The 21,992-nt window shown below is 34.3% G+C and overlaps 2 protein-coding genes across 4 annotated transcripts; one reads left to right on the forward strand and one right to left on the reverse strand.

Annotated features, from left to right (window-relative positions):
- Positions 1–2,813: 2,813 nt before the first annotated feature.
- Positions 2,814–10,361, reverse strand: Mtpalpha (monolysocardiolipin acyltransferase Mtpalpha). The gene is made up of 11 exons (XM_018456711.1): positions 10,286–10,361; positions 6,853–6,962; positions 6,448–6,720; positions 6,084–6,334; positions 5,321–5,704; positions 5,072–5,242; positions 4,777–4,999; positions 4,350–4,559; positions 3,956–4,151; positions 3,572–3,774; positions 2,814–3,495 (listed from the first exon to the last, which is right to left on the reverse strand). The coding sequence occupies exons 1-11, from the start codon at positions 10,359–10,361 to the stop codon at positions 3,292–3,294; spliced, it is 2,301 nt and encodes a 766-aa protein (XP_018312213.1). The 3' UTR covers positions 2,814–3,291.
- Positions 10,362–12,219: 1,858 nt separating this feature from the next.
- Rubicon (run domain Beclin-1-interacting and cysteine-rich domain-containing protein rubicon) lies at positions 12,220–19,252 on the forward strand. 3 transcript variants are annotated; one of them, XM_018456697.1, is made up of 10 exons: positions 12,220–12,359; positions 12,595–12,693; positions 12,761–12,942; positions 14,289–14,440; positions 14,548–14,731; positions 15,945–17,530; positions 17,851–18,033; positions 18,114–18,296; positions 18,391–18,544; positions 18,855–19,252. In XM_018456697.1, exons 3-10 carry the CDS (start codon positions 12,763–12,765, stop codon positions 19,053–19,055), a joined length of 2,823 nt encoding a protein of 940 aa, XP_018312199.1. In that variant the 5' UTR covers positions 12,220–12,359; positions 12,595–12,693; positions 12,761–12,762; the 3' UTR covers positions 19,056–19,252. The 3 variants fall into 3 exon arrangements, with proteins under 3 accessions (XP_018312199.1, XP_018312198.1, XP_018312200.1); XM_018456696.1 differs by lacking the exons at positions 12,220–12,359; positions 12,595–12,693 and having other exon boundaries at positions 12,742–12,942; XM_018456698.1 differs by lacking the exons at positions 12,220–12,359; positions 12,595–12,693; positions 12,761–12,942 and adding an exon at positions 14,152–14,225.
- Positions 19,253–21,992: the final 2,740 nt, after the last annotated feature.

Genomic DNA, 21,992 nt, shown 5'->3' on the forward strand with positions numbered 1-21,992 from the left:
ATAGATTAAATATTTTATGTAATATTTATTATAAATATAAGTATTTCATAATATATATAATAAATAATTATAATTTATGCAATGTCTAAGACCATCAATGTCTAAGACCACAAAAATATAAATATTAATAAAAATGTAATCATCTTATAAATATTTAAAATATTATAAATATTTTATGAACAATATAAATTGTCTGGAATGAAACAGCTCATAAAATATTCATTTTTTTAATAACCTTTAATTTCGATGATTTTTATGAATTAATATAATGAATCAATTGGAAAGAAAATATATATTATAATTGTTTTTAATAAGAAAAATATGTATTTGCATATTTACTAAACACGTTTTTAAGCATTTGTTTTCTTTTCGTTGTGTTTATATTAAAATTTACTTTATATAACATTAAGTTGATGATTCAATGACATCATAAATTTTAATAAACAACGGTACTTACTTGACAGTGTTTATTTATAAAAGTTTTATCTTAACGTAATCGTCTACTATCTTCTATCATGTCCATGATTCAATATTGAAGATATCATTGATCTTTGTGCATGATCTACGTGATTATCAGAAAAAAGAGTGCAAAGAATAAGATTTAATAATAGTAGTAAAAGATTGATATGCTTCTGATTTATATAGGATACGCATGATGGAAATGCAAAAACAGCTAGTCAAATGTATGCCGAAAAATATTTTAAAATCAGCCATTTCGATGGATGTTCCAGAAATTTTGTCAATCGCTTCAATTAAAACTATTTCGTTTTAATCAGAATTTGACATTTTTATATATTTTTATATATTTTGGCACAAAAAGTATGACATTTTATTTAAAAAAAAAAAAAAAAAAGAAAAAAAATAAATTTCAGAAATGCCTTCACTACAGAAAAAGTGCATAATGTTGAAATCATTAAAATTATGCAATTTTCGTTGCATAATTTTATAAAAAATTATTACACGTATGTTTTTTTATAAAACATATAATTTAATAATTTATCAGGATTGTGCAAGTTAAGTACTCCATAATTTATATAATTATAAATATAACATTGAATATAACATTGAAAATTAATTTGCTTCATAAATTACACATCATTCATGATAATTACTCAAGCGTTAAGTTCTGAAAATATCATCTAGTGGTGTTATTAATATTTTTTATGCCATAAAGAATTGTGGAAATTTACTAGAGGATTTAATTAGAAATAACGAGGTAATTAATATAGATGTATAACGTATCTAATTTATGTTGTTCCAGAATCAAGTGGAAGAAATGATATCGACATAAACAAGAGTGCAACATCTCTCAACTGTTGCATCAAGCTAAATATTTCCATTTCTACATTACGTCTGCATGCGCAATTACAGAGGATAGTATTAATTATTGAACTGGTTTATTGAGTTTTTTTAAAATAAAATCGAGGCATTTAATCGATCGTCATGCACAAAAAATGAACGATTTTTTACTCACGTCATAATCACAGTCAGATCAAAACATTTCAAATAAGTCAAAATTGTAAATTAATAGATGAAATTTTAAAGATAAATCATATATAATTACGAATTATAATTATGCTTAGAAGGATTATTGAAGAATGTTAAACTCTTTTTATTCTTCACATAATAATATAGACAATATAGTCTATTAAAATAGACCAGGCTAGATAAAAGAAAGATAAAAGAAATGCTGGAGCGCGAGCATTTAAACTCCTGGGGAAAAGCGAAGGGGGTTACAAGCGGGCCAAGCAACTAATGAAACAACCCAATCTGGCCAAAATAAAAGAGCTGGCAGCAATTGGAAGAAACAAGCTGAGAACGGGCATAGGCCTTCTCACAGGGCACACCTATACAACATCGGACTGGCCGAGCAGAAAAACTGCCGGCTATGTGGAGAAGAAAGCGAGGACAGTTACACCTTCTGTGTCACTGCCCACTGCTTGCCTGCAAGAGATATAGATCCTGGGGCAACATGTTTTTGATACCTGAGGATCTAGATGGAGCAAAGATAAGTTATCTCATAAGCCTGGTTCACGGTACGGGGCTGGGCTGGACCGCCTAATCTTTGGAAATAAACAGGAAGTGATAATGGAACCTTAGTGATCTAGGTCACGTTAGATGGCTATCACATAGCCCCACCTGTACTTTTTACTACTACTACTACTACTAGTCTATTAAAAAGTAATAAAAAGAAAAACATTCAGATTCTTAGAAACAGTCGGTACACTTAATATGTATATAAACTCTTTATTTCTAATAAGTTTTGCAAAAATAGATATATAATTGTTATGGCTTCGCTTAATTAACAATTTGTAAAGGTATCAAATATTTGCGGCATATAAAATTCTCGAAATTAATAAATGCACGAGTCTATCTACAATGTGTTCGCGGGAAGTCGTTGGACACGGAACGAGTAAATACCAAATCCAAAAATATATGATACTCTAGAAGTCGTGACGATTCAGCTCATTATGTATGCCACGCTCCTCCATAACTCCATAGCTCCTCCCATTTGACCTGCACGTGAAATCGTACCGTATCTCGCGTGAATAAAATTGTGTTGAAGCTGCATTCCCTTTAATGTTTTCTTTTTTATTCTGATAATGAATTTTTTCCTTACGGAAATATTAATCAGAAATAACATTATTAAGAAATTGATATTAATAATTTTAGGATTTCGCACATGAGTGTGAGTTCCAGAGAAAATTTCAAGTTCGTATTCTTGAAAATTTCTTATTTAAATCTTTATATCTATTTTAAAATTTAATAAACAGACTTGAACTGATTTTATAATCATATTCTGATGTTATCTGATATTTGGTATTCTGTTAGAAAATAATTCATTAAAAAATATATGTACATTTCCACCAGAGTTAAAATTATTCGCGGCTAAAAAAAGATTCACGCTCTGAAAGAACCAAGCCAAATGTGATTCGCAAAATGTGATTTACAAAAATGTAGTGTATAGTTCTATGATTAAGATACATATAAATTCTTGTTTATTTTATTACAATGACTAAAAAAATATCTTTTTGATGAATAGAAAAAGATGATAAACATTCTTTCAATTAGGAGCACAAAGTAGTCTTTCAACAAATTAATACATTCGAGATGTAACAAATACGAAGCTCTAATCTGAGTTGCAGGCTAACATAAGTTTAATTTCTGCACCTATTTCGAGGTGCTTGCTTTCTTTCTTTGAGCCTCAAGCGAACAAATATAATAAATACAGTTCTCGGATGAACATTAATCAACATGAAGACATGCCGATAATAGATTTATATCGAACTTTTACTTCGGATAGAATTTTCGCGTAGAATCGGTCGCCATATCACGTAATAATTGGCACGGTTTGAAAGAGTCGCCATAGTGACTTTGGAACTCTTCCATCTTCTTAATGAGCCGATGGGCGCCATATGCATCTATCCAACGGAATGGACCACCCGAGAATGGCGGGAAGCCCAGGCCGAACACAGCTCCTACATCGCCTTCCAACTGAAATATAAATAATTATTAAATAATGCAAAGAGCAAAAAAATATAGTCAATGAGGATGAAGTATATTAACTTACGGGATTAGCTAAAATATTTTCTTCCAAACACAATACAGCTTCGTTTACGAATCGCGAGACCAGCCTCATTTGACGATCCTCGTCAGACGTGCTACCCTTAGGTTCGAGTTTATACTTTCTCAGAATGTCCACTGCACCAGGATTTACATCTCTGTTTTTGGAACCAGTTTCGTACACAAATATACCTTTGCCGGACTTGCGTCCTAAAATTAAAAAAATAAAATAGTTTTCCTAAAATCTAGTAAAACCTAATTTTAGCATGACTTGACACTTTTATAGTCGATGATGTCTTATCTATTCTATTATTATCAATTAACTGTGAAACACTAGCAAAATAATTAATTTACTGCATTCTCTTTTTCTATGTTACAACAAAAATCTTACCGAGGAAACCAGCTTTGACCATATCGGCGAGAATATTTATGTCTCCTCCCTTAAAGCGCTCACCGTAAGCTTTCAAGAGATCGGCACCGATGTGAGAACCTACATCGATGCCAACTTCGTCGGACAAAGTGGCTGTGCCGACAGGGAAGCCGAATGTCTTTGTTAATTTGTCCAACTGCATTGGATCTACACCTTCCTATTGAACAGATTGTATCACGTTTATATTAGCGATTTGTATTGAAAAGATGAAATATCAACATGACTGTGACATTATTATAGAATAAGATCGATCGTTCTAATAATTATAATATCAATTCTAAATATTTAGATGCTTAAGAGAAATATTGTATATTTCATAATTTCTGTAAAAGGTAATTACTCCAATAACTCTTACCTGCATTAGCCTAATTGCTTCTGTCATCATGCAGGAAAGTATTCTTGAGGTGTAAAATCCAGGACAATCGCCGACTGTGATGACGGTCTTACCTTGTTTCAAGCCAACATCTATAGCAGTCTTGATTGTCTCTTCCGACGTTCCTTTGTGTGTTATAATTTCTAACAGCTCCATTTTGTCGACGGGAGAGAAGTAGTGCATTCCGATCACCTGTAATATATTCCTTGTAGCTCATCATCCATGTATATATTTATAAATGTTACTATTATAATAAATTATTATACAAAATTAAATGGCATTTAATTAATCGCATATATTCTTCTTAATTATAATTTAATTTCAAAAATTAAATATTTTACACAAAAATAATATTTATTAAATGCTATATTATAGCTTAGAATTACACATTAATTAACATGAACTTTACCTTGTCAGGACGGCTGCTACCAGCAGCAATTTTTGTGATAGGAATAGCGGACGTGTTGGTCGCGATGACGCAATGATTCGGTACCACTGCTTCGATTTCCTTCAGGACTCTGTGCTTGATGGCGATATCCTCGAAGACGGCCTCGATCACTACGTCTGTATCCTTGAAGGAGTTGTAATTTAATGTCGTGTCGAGATGGGACAAATATTTGTCCTTTACCATACTGTGTAGAAAATTTCCGTTAAAAAAAATCTTTTTTAATGTGTAGTTTCTTTTTTATAAAAGAGATGCAAACTTAGAGATCCGTTTACGCTTCACAGCGTTATCCAGGCCCTTTTGAATCTGATTTATGCCGCGATATAGTCCAGCATCGTTGGTATCCTTCATAACGACATTGAAGCCTTTGTCGATACTGACTTGGACGATGCCCGCGCCCATTAAACCAGCCCCAATTACAGCAATTTTTCTGCGCAAATTGAATAGCAATAGATTAATATCGACGATTATTTTAATTAGTTGTGTTTGAAGTTACTAAAAGACATACTTGACTGCACTCTTAGGTGGGCCAAAACGATTTTTCTTGCATGCTGTTTGGCCAAAGAACAAACTGGTGAGACCTTTGCACTCCGGAGTAACCGATAGCTGACCGAATCCTTTGGCCTCAGCATCAAATCCGGCAACAGGACCCTTGTCCAGACCGACTCTTACTACGTCTAGAATTTTAAGCGGAGCTGGATACAAACCATACGTCATTTTCATCACTTGCGCCTTCGCTTTCTTGAACACCTGATCCTTGACGAAGTTGATGGATAAAATCTGTTGCGTTAGCTTATCTATAAGAGATTTCGGACCGCGTTCAATCTTCAATCTTCCGTTTGCGAGATCCTGCGCAGTTTTCACTGCAGTTTCTTCTAGGTATTTTAACGTACTGAAAAATGAAATTTGATTTTTAAGTGCGCAATATAATTTATATAATTTTTATGCACAACATCATTAAAACTTTTCTTTTAGAGAAACAGGTGTGGCGACTCGCCACCAGAGGTCTCACGGGTCTCGCGCGGATTCTCGTAAGCACCCCAGTTACACGAATTCCGTTTAAATAAGATCCCGATCTAATACTTTCTCGGGCGTCTAAGGCAAGTCCCACTACATTGCCTTACTGATGAGTCCAGTAGTGAGGACCAGGACGAAACCCCGCGGTCGATCATACTTCGAATCGATCACGATCCGTCATTCATTTTTCCGGCCTAACTAATTCAAAGTTATCGCCACACAGGTATTATGGTGGTATATAAGTATATATTTACTTTTCTTCGGGCGATCGGATTCCCGGTCCAAGGCGGTTTACAACGATATCTATTAGACCAAGTTTCTTCGCTTTGTCGGGTTGAAGATTTTTACCGGTGAGTACTATATCCAAAGCAGTAGGAAGGGAAATTAGTTGAGGTAAGCGCTGAGTGCCACCGCCGCCAGGAAGGAGTCCGAGCTTTACTTCCGGCAATCCTAATTTAGTTTGCTTGTTGTTAACGGCTAGTCTATAATGGCACGCTAATGCAACCTGTATAAAATAATCAATATTATTAATAATTTTATCGTCTCGGTTTTCTTTATTTTCCAATTTTAGCTAAACACCTTTAATTTCTTTTTAATTTCTTTTTAAAGACATGTTACCTCTAATCCTCCACCGAGACATGGACCGTGAATAGCAGCGACAATTGGCTTTTTACTATTCGCTATTAGATCCAGAATTCTGTGACCCTCTTTCGCTACTTGATAACCGGCTTCTGCATCCGGAATAGCTTGTAACATAGTAATGTCTGCACCAACTATGAAATTATCTGGTTTTGCACTAATTAATACCGCTGAATTTACGAGAGCATTTGATTGAATTTCATTCAGTAATTCTTCTATCTCTGTCATTAGTTCTTTGTTTAAGGTATTTACCTATATCAACAATAAATAAAATAGAGATCTGTGTAAGCATATACTTTGGGTTTTTTTTTCAATTTTAAAGTAATTTCATTATCATATTTAATGCATTAAAATTGTATACTACTGCAAATTATTATATACTACCTTAGCATTTGGTGAATCTATGGCGATGACTGCTACATCGCCAACGGTTTTGTATTTAAAATATTTCTTATTTGCTTCAGTTGCTAGTGTTCTTGTTGATTGTTGCAAACCTACACATAAAAATATAAGAAATAAGTAATTAAATATAATATGAAGTAATAAAATAAGATATAAGATAATTTTTTATTATAATAAAAGAGTAGAATTTCATCTAATAAACTTTCTTTAATTTTAAAATAATAACTTAAAGTATAATAATTTCTGTGTGATAAATCAATAAATAAAACGAAGAGCTACGAGCCAATTAAAATTAAAAGAACATTTAATATTTGTACAAATGTTTCGACGTCGATCAGGTCATTCTCAAAGTAAAAAATATTACATAAGTTGTCAGAGTCTTCGATCAAATTACAATAGTATCAAGTGAAGGTATGTAGATACATATCGGTTGTTCCTGTATTCTCTCTTTTTAGATGTGTGTGGTCCATTTATTTGTAATGTTAACATCGCTCAATGTGGTTGATATAAAAGTAATCTCATTGTCTTATTTTTTAAAAGAACTTTTTTTAAATATTGAAAAGTGTGCGCAATTAATTTCGACATAGTATTTCAGCAAAACAATAGCGATATGGCGAATCATCTTAGCGGCATATTTGCTACATTAAATTTAGAAAGAGATTGTCCAATAATTGAGAAAAATATTTTAATTGCATAATATTAGAAACGTGTAATTATTCATATATTATAATGTAAAATATTCCAACATGAAATCTTATACATTCAGCATGGTTAAATTTAAAATTGTAGTCAAACGGTTTTTAGAACGCATGTGAATCGATCTTTCATAAATGTTCGTCGAGCATTTGAAAATAATCGAATAACGTGTCTTTATTTGTTTCTTTAAAATGCTGCCAACATCTCATATATCAATTATATTCTTGAAAGAAAATGAATTATAAAATGTTTACACCTCAAATTAGATTTGTCTATGTTTTGACAAATATTATTTAGAAATTTTATTCTGACAAAACTGTATTGATGATGAATCCTCTTAGTACAATTATTAAAAAATTGTTATTAATTTATAATGTCTTATTGTGTATATTTTCATAATTTGCTTATCAGAACAAATAGCACAAAATATTCTACAGATGTTCTTGTAAAATACAAGTGTTCTTCAGTTTGGAATATTTGAATCGGATGCTCTGTAAATGTAGACAGAATATTAAAAATTTATATATTCATTACAAAAAGAACATTAACAATTAAAACAATTATATAAGACTCTAATAAATATAAATTTAAATAATAAGTAAACAAGGGCTATTCAAGTCGAGCTGGGAGTTTTTTAAATACAAACAATGTCAATAGAGATAAAATCATATGTTTCAACCTTAATTTAATACTGTCATGTCCTCAATATTACATACAGACTAAATATTAAATTATCGATAAGATTTTTTTCTACCCAGTAAATGAGAATAGATTAAAATGGATTGAAATTTTTTCTATCCGAATGGGTATTTTAAATAGCGAAGACTTTTTTTGGATTTAATTGAATTCAATCAGATTCAATTGGGTTGAATCTGGGAAAAACGGCGTTTCCTATTCAAAATTTTGAATTGAACGGTATTCACAACGCACAGAAAAAGCTGATATTATTTTCAGATTGAAAGGCATAAAGATATGCTCCATGCAATTCCTGTAAATGAATAAAAATGCATTCAGAATTGAAAAGCATTCATTTTAACATTCGTGAATCCATATTTCTGAAAATCTGAATCCATTTCAATCCATTTCAATCCATTCTCGTTTACCGGATAAACAAAAAAGTCAATTTATATCTTTATAACTTGAATGAAGTAATAGAGTGTTGTGCCCGGGAAAAAATATTTTATATATAATAGGTAATGAAATTCAGTTTAATCCCCATCCATCTCAAAAATCACTGAAACTAGGTTTATTCGACGCGTTTTTGTATGAAACGAAAGAATCTGGCAAAAAAAGCGTCGCTCTGCCCCATAAACCGAGATATTAAGCGTTAAAGTTGACTATTGAGGTTAGAAAATCTGTCAGCTCACAGTTATATAAATAAAACATATAAATAGTATTTATAGTCAGACCTTGTACTTAAGGTTTCCTTAAATTTATCTTTAAATGCTCAGTGACCAATGAAATAATTCGTGGAGTATCTGAAGATAAATTTAAGGAAGCCTTAAATATAAGGTCTGACTATGAATATGGGCATAAGACACCTGGTGCCTACATATCCGTGACACTGGTTGAGCTGTGACAGATTTTCTAATCTCAGTAGTCGCCAACGTTTAATATCTCGGTTCGTGAGCTACGCTTTTTTTTGCCAGATTCTTTCGTTTCATGCAAAAACGTGTTGAATAAGCCTAATTTCATTGATTTTTGAGGTGGGTTAAACTGAATAATTACCAATTTTATATATAAGTTTATATATAATTATGTTAATTATATATAAAACATTTTTTCCCAGGTGTAAGTACATATGTAAGTTCCTCTTTATACATTTAATTGTCAACTTGATTGTCCTGCAACGTAATTAACCATTTAGCGATTGATTCTTTCAGAACATTATTGAAATATTAATTCAAATTGTAATTCAGACGAAATATAACAGACGCGAAGATGGGCGATATATATAATATAAATTATGTAAAAGAAAACAAAAGCCAGTTATTTCTACAATAAACGTAATTTATGCTGGAATCCTTTTTCAACTATTCGCTTGAACAATTGAGTTCTAGGACATCGTTTCGAACAATTCATTCGAATTTAATCAAGTTCAAACTTTCGTACTTTGGACTGAAAGTCCAAAGTACGAAAGTGCAGCATGAGATCACGTAATATATGCTTGTGTATCCGTCTCCGTGTCTTAAGGCAAATATAGCTAAGTATTCCTCAAAATAACATAATTTCGGTTGCCGGTGCCAGTCGTCGACCCGAAATTAGCGTTAATCGGCCTTGTCGCTAGCTATCTCCGATTGTGAGAGCAAAGATCGAACTCACACCGGCGCACCTATCGATATCTTGTACCGGTCTGACACATTTATTTACATCCAGTGTCAGGATTCAATCAATTACTGATTCTCTTTCGTAACTTCACGATGCTCCCTAACGAATGATTCGCGTCTTGGAGCCGATATAAATCGTTCGCCATTGCCGTTCGCAATCTCGAACGTCCTTTTTTTTTTTACTCCGAATTGTTGCCTGAGGTTGTTCAATCTTTCTACTTTTGGTACTCTCTCGCGTTTCACGCGAGACTCCTAAACGATGATTTTGATGTGGACGTCGATTCAGAAAAACGCAATTATCTCGTGGTTTAAATAAATTAACTTGTCCGAGATTGCGTTGATTTAAACTCCTTCTTTCGACAGTTTCGATTTTAGAGTGAACACGTAATCACCTGTGCATTTGAAAGCGGAACTCGCGTTCGCGCGGGAACAGCGCGCGAAGGCGCCGAACAGCCTGCAGCTCGCCATAATTTTGATCGATCAGGTCGAACGGGCACTCACTCTCATCGAGAGGAACGAAAATCCTTGAGTCACGCGCGACACCGCGTGCGACGACACTCCGTCGTATCGTATGGTCGTATCGTATCTCGTCGGACTGCTAGGGGGTGCATTCAGTACAACTGCTCACTGAGCGCTCAGTGAGCTCTTGCATCTGATTGGCACATTCCGTTAGAACTAAAAATATAGACCAAACAGATACAAGAGCTCACTGAGCGCTCAGTTTGACGCATGCGCAATGGTAATAGCAGTGGTATGGGATCTGACATGGAGGCGGAGCTAATATCATAGAGATGTAGTTTAGAGGTCGCATAGTCAGAGTGGGGGGTAATCCTATCTACTAAAGGACTCATAAAAGTCCTACCTTTCTCTCTCGTTTCGCGCATGCATATAGCCGTATACTCTGAGAGAGAGGGGATTTCTTAAAATGTAGTGAGCACACTTTTGTATTAGACGAAATTTTATTTACTTTTAAAGCAATTTTCCATGCTCTTAGTTTATCCACTTGTTCCAATTTGCCGAATGAATTTGTTATGTTAACGACGCGTTCATTCAGTTTTGGAAATCTGTGGAAACGAAGCTAAATTTTTACTTGCTTTACTGTTACAGTCTCTCACTGCACAGTAATCAAAAATTTTTTTTTATCACGCGCGAGAAAAATTGCAGCCTCCATAATATTGTTTTTGTTATTTTACAGTATGTACAAGTTTATAATAAATACAAGCTAAATGCAAGCATAGAATATTTCTATTTTTCGGCAATAGACGGCGCCACCAAAAATGTCAGATCTCAATACGGGCCTAAGGGTGAAATCACACGGTGCGGAAAAAGACTGCGGAATAGAGAATGCGTCATTGAAGCAACCAATCAACGCTATTCAGCGCTAATCGGAATAACGCTGATTGGTTGCTTCAATGACTCATTTTCTATTCCGCAGTCTTTTTCCGCACCGTGATTTCACCCTAAGACCCGTATTCATAGTCGGGCCTTATATTTAAGGCTTCCTTAAATTTATTTTTAGATGCTCCACGAATTATTTCATTGGCTGAGTATCTAAAGATAAATTTAAGGAAGCCTTAAGGCCATCACACGTACAAAAATTTTAGACGTAATCGTAAGGTCGCAAGCAAATCGACCAATCACAATCAAAATTACGATCTCGCGTTTTAAAACGCTCGATTGTGATTGGCCGATTTGCTTACGGCCTTACGATTCCGACTAAAATTTTTGTACGTGTGATGGCCTTTAAGTACAAGCCTGACTATGAATACGAGCATAAAACTCTATTGTAAATCTGGGATAACTTCGGATCTACAATAGAGTTTTAAGCTTTAAGCCATAAGAAATGGACGAATCATAGTCGATTATTCTCCTCGAATTCGACTGTAATTGGTCAATTTCTTACGGCTTAAGGCTTAAAACACCTATTGTAGATCCGGACTTACGCCCGTATTTATAGTCAGACCTTAAGCTTCCTTAAATTTATCTTTAGATGCTCAGTAGCCAATGAAATAATTCGTAGAGCATCTGAAGATAAATTTAAGGCTTCGACGCTCTGCATCCAATCAGAAAACAAGATTCCGATAATACGAAGCAAAATTCATCGGCTGCGTTCAGCAGAACGTTTGTTTTGCAACTGTTGGAAATTTCCTTCGCGCTAATTGGATCATACTTTTAGATCTAGAAGAATGGTCCTATCTCAGCAGACAATCATAAAACTGTTGCAAAACTGTTGAGTCTGCTGAACGCAGCCATCGGAATCCTGTTTTCTGATTAGTTACAGAGCGTTGTACAACGAAAATCGGATGCAGTGTGAATCCAGCATTGCGCGGCTCAGATCTGGTAACACTGAATTAAACAGCGATTCCGAACCACATGATAGCTCATCGCAGCTCGCGATATCCATCAAGTACAGCGAGAGTTACCCGCCCATTGCAGGTTTATCACGCGTGTTGTCGATTACGGCAGGTAATTATCGCGTAAAAGTGAGTAATCTTAGTATTGGAGCGTGCGAGCTCCAACGCGGTTATTAGTAAACGACGGTGAACTCTGGTAGAAGTTACTGTGACGGTAACTTTCGTTTCTCATTTAGGCGTGATTGAATGTCTACTTGAGTCCGCCTAATAATTCTGTTCCATTTATATTTATACTTGCACAAAAATGATGATTAATTTACTTACAAAAAATCTTGTGTCTTTGACAGATAAAATAAACATGAGCAAGGATCATATTACATCGAAGGCTGTGTCACCTTTGTGGTAGAGTCTGTCCTTGTCTTTTTGTTGTCATAATTGATTATAAGGTAAGCAGAGAATTTAAGACAGATTGTATTTATAAATGAAAAGCACTGATGGTTTTGCCGCTGGCAGGCATGTCCGAGAATACTCACAACAAGGAGCAATGGCAGCTCCTACACAGTCTTCGATCTACCGTAGAGGGTCTGCTGATTGATGGGATGTCCAATGTGTGGAATGTTTATGGTGGTCTGAATCGACTGCACAGTGTAGTGGAACGGATATTCAAGCACGGCTGTCGCATATTTGATCCTAATGTTAGTTGAGTTTGTCGCTTCCAAAGTTTCTTTATTGAAGATATCTTAGAATCTCTAATTGTTATGATCTAAAACAACAATCTAAAACTGTCCAAGATCGGTGTTTTTTGGCTTGAAATCGAAATGTGTTGATATTCACACCTATTACCGTTCCTACTCCTTACTTCATTGCTATTTTATAGTAGCGTGCGACACTCAGTTCCAGGTACGACACTAGTTTGAAATCATTAAAAATTTTTAACCTGTCTTTCACTATGTTTAAAAGTATTCTGTTATTCATATTTTTATAGTTAAATGTATTATGAATAATAGTATCTTATAATATTAATAACAGAATACTTTTAAACATAGTGAAAGACACAGATGAAAAACTTAACGATTTCAGACTAGTGTCGTCCATGAGCATAAATTCTGATGATAAATTTCGTTTTCAAAGTTCCCGGCAAGTTCTCAGATAACATTTATGTTGCATAAGATATCTAAAAGACGATATCTTTTAGACGTCTTATGTCTAAAAGATGTCTAAAATACATCTTTTAAATATCTTATGTAACATGCATGTTATCTGGATTACTACTTAAAAGGTCTGTTCTTTATCAATGAATTCTTTGAACTGACGCACACTGACGTAATAAGTTGAAGTGAAACAAATATAAGGTCTATTTTTTGTAGCTGAACTAGTATATACTTTTGAAACTTAAAATGAGATAGATATATGTTTAGCACTTGGCGAAAGCGAGAAAGAGTTCTAGTACAGAGTGAGTTCCGAGTTAAGCATGAAGCGCATGATGCATCATTTGTCATTGTTATTCACCAAATAATAAAGAAGGATAAAACGATATATCATGCGCTTCATGCGTAACTCGGAACGCACTCACAGTCTAGTGCAAGAATAAAAAACAGACCTATAGTTTATTTCACTCATTAAGCCTGTTCTTTTTACCCGAACTTATTGCACGATTCATCTTTTCTCTTTTTCTCTCCAACGTGCAAAAGCTTTAGCTAAAAAAAACAGACCTATAGCATCGTGTGCACCAGTTCAGAGAGTTATTTGATAAAAAAAAAGGCCTAATGTTGTTATCATGAATGCATCGATTTGCTAACAAACACGGAATTAGTTGCTACAATTCTGGTAGCATCATATAATATAATGTGAGCAACATCTGGGTATTATCACAACTATAATAGCAAGCAACTGATAAAGGAGGGAACTCTATTATCCGAACCATACCGTTTTTGGAATGCTTTGTTCCTCGACATATTCGGATAAGCAGAATTCTACTGTATGTGAAAAAATTTTTCATATGAATCCATACAAATCTTATATTGTAAATAAATTTTATAAGGGTGAGCCGGATTGCTGGATATTCATTCAAGGACTCAATTGGCTTCAACCATCTTTGGCGACCTCACCAATATTGTCAGAAAACGAGGATTATTTATGCAATTTACCAGCTAGGATATCGTCCAAGAAGGATATGTTGTGGCTATACAAAAGGTAATTTTTTCTTTATTAAATATATAATAAATTATATATATAATATATATGAAATGCTATATTTTTGAGTGAGTCAATAAACAAAAAAATTAAATACTAATTTGCAGTTTAGAGGGTCATTCCTTATCACATAAATTATCGTGGCTTCTATCAGATAAGGAACATTTGCTTTCTTGTTTGGAACCATGGGCATTCCTTTGTCAAGAGAATTTGGCAGAGGCAACGCTTTTGTATCTACGAGCAGTTGAGAGAAATCAACCTGTATTACTCGCAGAAATCGATCCTTGCTTAGTAAGTAGCGTCTTAAAGTTATTTCCTCATTTTGTGCAATGCACATTTTGTGTAAATGCAGTATAGCTATTTTATACTAATTTTCATATGATTAATCTCTTTGCATTAAAATGAAAATTTTTAGAAATTTGAATTTAAACAATATTAAGTAAAAATGGACTGACGAGATTAAATGAGTGAAAAATGTTATATTATCGACAGTTAACTTAAACCTAAACTCACCTATTCGATCGCAAAATCTCATTTTGAAACCTTGGATTATATGTTAGTATTCACAGCAAATCATTATATAATTAAAACAAATCTAATTTAAACTCATTCCATAAGTTCGGAGTGTCGAATAAGTGAAAAAATTAATTTTGACAAAGGTCAGATACATAGCCTTAAGTCATAATAAATATAAAGTATATAATAGCAAAATGACATTGTGTTACAGATTTCAGTATGTCGCAAATAACTCCGCTCGCGTTGACTCTTATTAGCCTAATTAGGTTATATTGTGTTTTTTAAATATTAACATTATGAGAAGATATGTCCAACCATTAAAAAAAAGTACTTAGCACCGTTAGAGTGTAGGGACTGCTGTTCTTATCTGAAATCAAAAATTCAAAATGGAAACGTTAGTTAATGAATATACGCTCAACATGAACCTATTTTTAAGTTAAAAAAGACAAAAACGAAAAAAATAGTGACGTTCCAAAAAAAGATGTGTTTTAAGACAAATAGTACTAAAAAAATAATTGTTTATTTCAAAAACATTTACAACTTTTATTTTGTCATTTGAAAATATTTAGTAATATATAAAATTAACGATAATTATGTATAATGGCATAAGATATTGTTAGTTATCTTTTCATTTCATTATTTTAATCGTTTTACATATTATTATGAATAAACTGTCTTTTGACTAGGAAGTAGCGTGAGAATCTCCTTAGATTTTCGAATTCAGTTCTATGGCTTTGACATTTTGTTCTCTATGTTATACTATTGATTTTTATGAAAAAATATTTGTTTTTTTCAACCTTCTACATGAATTTCCCCCCTTAACTGAATATGGCATTTTTCACTCACATGTGTATTCGAATTTTAAAATAAAAATTTTCAAGATTTTGGAATTAAAAAATTCACTTTATTTAAATATAATATATGACGATACTATACATTATGGATTTCAATTAGATCATTTTTTTTCATTTTTATATTTTATTTGCAGTTTTTACCAACATGGATATCTCCTAAAATGAGCCCCAGACGACATCGTCGCTCGTCCTCGTACCCGGTAAATTTTTCTGGCGTCAATCATATTTTCGCGCGAGATAAGAGCATGAGTGTTCTCAGCAGATGTCAATTGGACAAACTAAATGTTTCGACACAGTCTGTGTTGTGCAACACGGACAGTGCTGAAAATCAAATTTCAAAATCCGTACAAGTTATCACTGACAATGACGCACAAAGGGATTCCAAAGTCGATGATGCACCTCTGAAAACGTGGAACAGTTTGCCCGCTTTGGCCAAGAACCATAGTAGCGCAATTATGGAAAGTTCAGCCCCAAATTCGCCGACAATTCAAGAAAATAGCAACAGCAACAATAGCAATAACCGAACTCGTACCATTGAATTGGCGGAGATCATCAATGTCAATTACTCGGATTCGAAACAGCCCGTTGATTCCAACATAGACAAGCTAGCGAAACCGAAAACTCCTATCAGGAAAATGAGGAATCGAACGAAGGCTAAACATAGTCGAAGTAAAAAGGCTTCCGAAAAGTCGGAGATTTCTTCAAGCGTACATGAAAAGGTCAAGGACATGGTTGAGGAGTCACGGCCAATCACAATCACAGAATCGGCAGAGACGAAGATGCTGCACCAATTAACGACACGTAAAAAGACGTCCTTCTTGGTAGGTTCGGCACCCGAGTTTACGGGCTCCTGGAGCTTGGAAGTAGAAGGTCAGAAAGACATTCGTACACCGCGGAAAAGTTTCATGGAGGACGGTGGCAGTAGCGTGCAGCCAATGGCAACCGGTTACTTTCCACGTCCGGCTGAAGGTCAGAGTTTAACTAGTTTCCTGTCTTCGGCACGATTTTCGCGCGCTCACGATGCTGAATTGGACCGCGAAAACGCGCATTTCAGCGTTTGCGAGGCGATGATTGCCGCCATCGAACAAGTCAAGTGCAACCGATTGCAGCGGCGTTTGCTGGATGACGTAGTCGACGATGAGAGCGACGAGGAGATCAACCGGCTGAAACAACGAATCCGGTTGCGACGTCGACAACGCCAGGAAGAAAAATGCCGAGGCAGACGTTGGAGTCGCGGTGACCTGTTGAGTGACGGCAGGACCGACACGACCACGACCACCGATCAGAGCGTCAGCCCGTTGTCCACGTCTTCGTGTAACTCCTCGGATAGTGTGTCCACGGAGGATTCCGAATTGGACGACGAGCAGAGGTTGAAGAACGGCGGTACGTCCGCGTCGACCGCGTTGTTGTTCTCGGACGCAGAATCGCGTGCGGCAAGATTTACGGATTCTAATGTGAGCGAGAATAGCGTGTCCGCTGAGGGGGTAGCTTTATCTCTTATTAGTCGCTTCAGTGAGAAACAGCTGCCAAGGGCGAGTGAGCTGCAATGGTTGGTTTCGGAGAAGGATGCACCACAACGCTTATTGCCGATGCCGAAGAGCTGGCCGGTCAGTCCTGACGAGATTGAGATTGAAGATGCGCGGACTATCCCGCTGAGAGGGACAATCGAATGGGCTCCACCGCGCCCGCAGATCATTTTTACGCCTCATCCACCACCGGTGTAAGTGCAAAGAGAAAAGAATGATACAGTAATTTATATATATTTTTTTTATTGTCACGCTTTAATGCCTGTTTATTCTTATTCTTAGATATCCCATCACTAACAATGAAAATATTGTTGCATCACTATAAATATCAATATTTCTGCATATAATATCTTTAAAGCATTTTATAAACAATAATAATGTAATCTACATTGGATTCCATTGCTTATACAGATATTTACTCGTCTTTCTTTTCTGTAAACATTTATATTCTTTTTCTCCTCTTCACTTAACAATTTTTCTGTTTAGTCAGTGCTTCGATTATTTTTTTTTTTAGAAGACGGATGCTAATAGCCAAGCAGAATTATAGGTGTGCGGGTTGTGGTATGAAGGTCGCTGTGAAATATGCCAATCGATTTAGGTACTGCGAGTATTTGGGTCGATACTTTTGTACGGGGTGTCATACAAACCAGGTGGCATTTATACCAGGGAAAATTCTATCGAAATGGGATTTTAACCGGTAGGATTTCTTTAAAAATAGTTTATCAAAGGTAAATAAAGTATTTCAATGTTTCTTTAATGTCTCTTGATGCTTGGCAGATATCCTGTATCAAATTTCTCATATCGATTACTGGATCAAATGATGTCGGACCCGTTGTTCCAAGTGAACGACTTAAATCCATTACTATATAGACGAATAAAGCAATTAGACAAAACGAGACTTTTGCGCACAAAGTTATTCTTTTTGAAGGATTTCTTATTCGCGTGCCGATTCGCGACTAGGTAAATCTCAATCTTTTTTTGCAATATTATGATTTGCAATGTTATGATAATAATAGACATGATAATTTGATAATCTGTTTTTATGATGTTATAGCCTTCAAGATGTGCTGAAGAAGGAACCAAATTACATCATAAACGATCCGCATGTGTACTCGATTCAAGATTTAATAAACGTCAAGCTCGGTGTGCTGTTCGTCAGGCTGCAGGAGCTCGTTCAAATTTGTTGCGCACATATTGTAGATTGCGAGGTATCGCGATATATTTAATCAATTGAATAACCCAAAAATTTATTTTTATTTTAATCTTCAATTTGACTCAAGATTTAATTCTCCAAATAATTAGATAAATATCGAAAAAGCTTATTGGATTTTTTTAAGTTTAAATTTTACTTAAGATTTTTAACAGAATACGCGCGTTACATTCAATAAGTCGAATAAGATATTGGGAATTTTTTTTAAAGATTTTGAAACTGTTTATTTTGCATCAATTGTTCATCTTTAGATATCGAATGTTTTAATCGTTAACGCAGAATTATACTAACTATGTATTTTCTTTCAGTTGTGCCAAGCTAGAGGATTTGTCTGCGAGTTATGTTGTTCTAAGGACGTGATATTTCCGTGGGATCTGTCAAAAGTAATACGATGTGAAAAATGTGGCGCATGCTTCCACATCGATTGCAAACATGGTTCTGACAAGCTCGAGTGTCCTCGATGCGAGAGATTGCACGCTAGACGAATTTCAAGGGATGAGAAGCCTTGACGAATGACGAGGGCGTACTTAGTCGCGCTATTCGGAATAGAATATGTATATTAAGCACAATAAGTCATTCGAGTCCAGAAGATATCTTATAAGACTTATTTCGAACAGTAAAACATCCTAAGAGAGATTTAAGTTTTATAGGTATTTTTTGGACTTTTGATGTTATTTGGAATATTATTAATTTATAAAATTACCAATAACAACATACTCAAGACATTAATTAAACATTAATTAAAATTTCTTGAATACCTCGAGTGCAGTATTTAGACAATTTCTTAGATATTAATGTGAAAGTCAATTCATTCGAATATAATTATGACTTCTGATCTATTCGATGTAGGTTGCAAAACTAGTTAAAGGTGGACGTTAAATTATAAATTAAATTAAATAAAAACCATGGTATAAAGACAAGGGTATGCTCCTGCGCATGGCCATGCCCCTAGAGCCTGTATCAAGCATACATCATTGGTGCGTTTGGGGAGGCGCTATTAGCGCTACTTCTGTCATCCTATCTTCGTTGTTTATTAGACATAAAATAAAGATAGACTAATAGCACGAATAGCACTAATAGCGTCTCCCCGAACGCACTTTAAGTGCGAAATTCGAACATATGCTTTCAAGCATGCCTTTTAATTCGAAAAATTTTCTGACTCCTTTCAATCAGACTCATTTTTAGTCTTATGATGATAATTTCCACATCCTTTAACTGTACAATTTGAATGTGAAATTACTCGACTTTGCACTGCAGAATTTATTCGGCATGTGCTGCACGTGTGTCGACGACCATATTTCATTGACACGAACCGCTCCGGATATAGCTAGAGATTCTCTAGCCGAGAGGTTCTCTAGCCGAGGCTAACCAAATGTGACGTATGTTTGATACATGCGTAGTGGTCTACTACTGGACGAGTATATCGATTCCCTTGTCTTTATAATCTTTATATCATGGTAAAACCGCATATTAGATATAGGGGTCCATAGTAAAAGTTCAGATTTCCTTTTGTTCTCTATTCTCTACTCATGCGACTAAAAATACTACTTGTGCCTCAGTCTCGAGAAAAGAATATTGAATGTGTGAACGAGACGTACATTATAGCGAAGACTGAAGCGTTGTGATATATATGTGTTGGATTTCGATTTTCTTTGGAATAATCTGCATAATGCAAACGTCTACAGACGTTTTTAGACATCCCTGAATATATTATTCAGAGACGTCAATTTATGAAAAATCTTAAAAGACACACAAATCGGATGATTTATTGAAAAATATAAACATAATTTGCCAAGCAAATTGAGACGATACACTTTACAATAAACTATTACAGAGAAAGTAAACTTTTTAAAAAGTAATATAATAATTAAATAATAAAAGAGAGAGAGAAATATATATAATAAATTTTTTGTTCAAATAGTCTATTGGATTGTCTGAGAAATTCGTATGAGTTTTTAGTTCTAATGAAACAATTTTAGAAATAATTTTATTAAATGAAAACTTTATTCAAGAAAATATTTCATTTTGCACTACTTTAACTTATGTTTCAGGTAACTGTAGAATTCCGTCTTGGTTGGTTTGGAAGCAAAGAAGTCATTTACATGGGGTTTTTACTGCAAACACGTGCAATTTTCTTTAGGCAATCAAAGATTTAGTGTTGTTTTGATAAAACATAACACCCGTTTTGTTCGTCAGTTGCTTGTGTTGGATGTTTCGGTTTAAATTGTTCAATTGGCTATAATATATCGGTAATTTCAAACCATTATCGGGAGCAGTTCAAGATCTTCGAGTCTTTACTTTTGCGCTTCGCGTCTTTAAAGTAAAAATTACTCGCTTCAAATCACTTCTGAAAAATTGATAAAGCAATAGCATAATCTCCATACATTGTGTAAGTTTTTTCCGTTGTTTGCAGTAGTAAAAAAATGCACATATCGAAAATGTACACTGAGAGAAAAAATGATTGGAATAATCATAATTTAACTATAATTTATATAGTCATTTTTTGGAACAACCATAAATTTATAATTGTTTTGACCATATGAATTATAGTAACTTGAACACTGAATTATGATCGAGGGGTTACTCATCTACGAAATCAACGAAGAAATTAGAGAACGAGGCAGTCAAGCATTCATCATTGAAATCAAGAAATCATCGGAAATCAAGCAAAAAAACATTGTCGTTACGCTCGCGCGTCTTGGCAAACATATGAAATCACTGAAATCACGTTGAATATAAGAAATCGAAAATTAATTTCGTAGGCGAGTACCCCCTCGATCATAACGACCATAATATATACTCATTCAACTAATTGCACGGTTATCTTACACATAAATCATATTTGTATACAGTAAATTATACTATAAAATGTTGTAACTGTATATGTAATTGTATATGTAATTATTGTTACTAACAAATAACTATAAAAATGATGCTTCTAATCATAATTATTTTACCATGCAATTATTGTCACAAATACGATATAATTTTCTCTCAGTGTATCTTTCATCCTCTGTCTTCACAACTTATTGCCAGTAACGCACAAACTCAACTGATTCTCAATCAAATTTCTAAAATGACACCATCCATTTTAAAGGATGAATTAGTCAATATCTAGTTGGTGCTAATGTCTAAGGATATAATCTCGGTGAAATATTTACTAAATGATATGTTAAAATATTTTTTTATACGATATATAAATGTCATCTACTTTCAATCCCCTTAACAACTTATGCAACGCTTTATAAAGACATTTGTTGAAACTCATACGAACTTTCCGGAACTTAATTTATACACTCATGTAGTTATTCTTTTTGATAGATTTAAATAGAGAGATTTCAATAATATTTATTCGGGAGCATAGCGAATATAAAGTACGAAGGTTATCCGTTTCGCGGGTTTTCTCCGAGTCCATATCCATTCTTGGAATGCCAACGTTTCGTGAA

Source organism: Mycetomoellerius zeteki, unplaced genomic scaffold, assembly GCF_001594055.1.
Source record: "Mycetomoellerius zeteki isolate Tzet28-1 unplaced genomic scaffold, Tzet1.0 scaffold592, whole genome shotgun sequence".
NCBI classification, from domain to species: Eukaryota; Metazoa; Arthropoda; class Insecta; order Hymenoptera; family Formicidae; genus Mycetomoellerius; species Mycetomoellerius zeteki.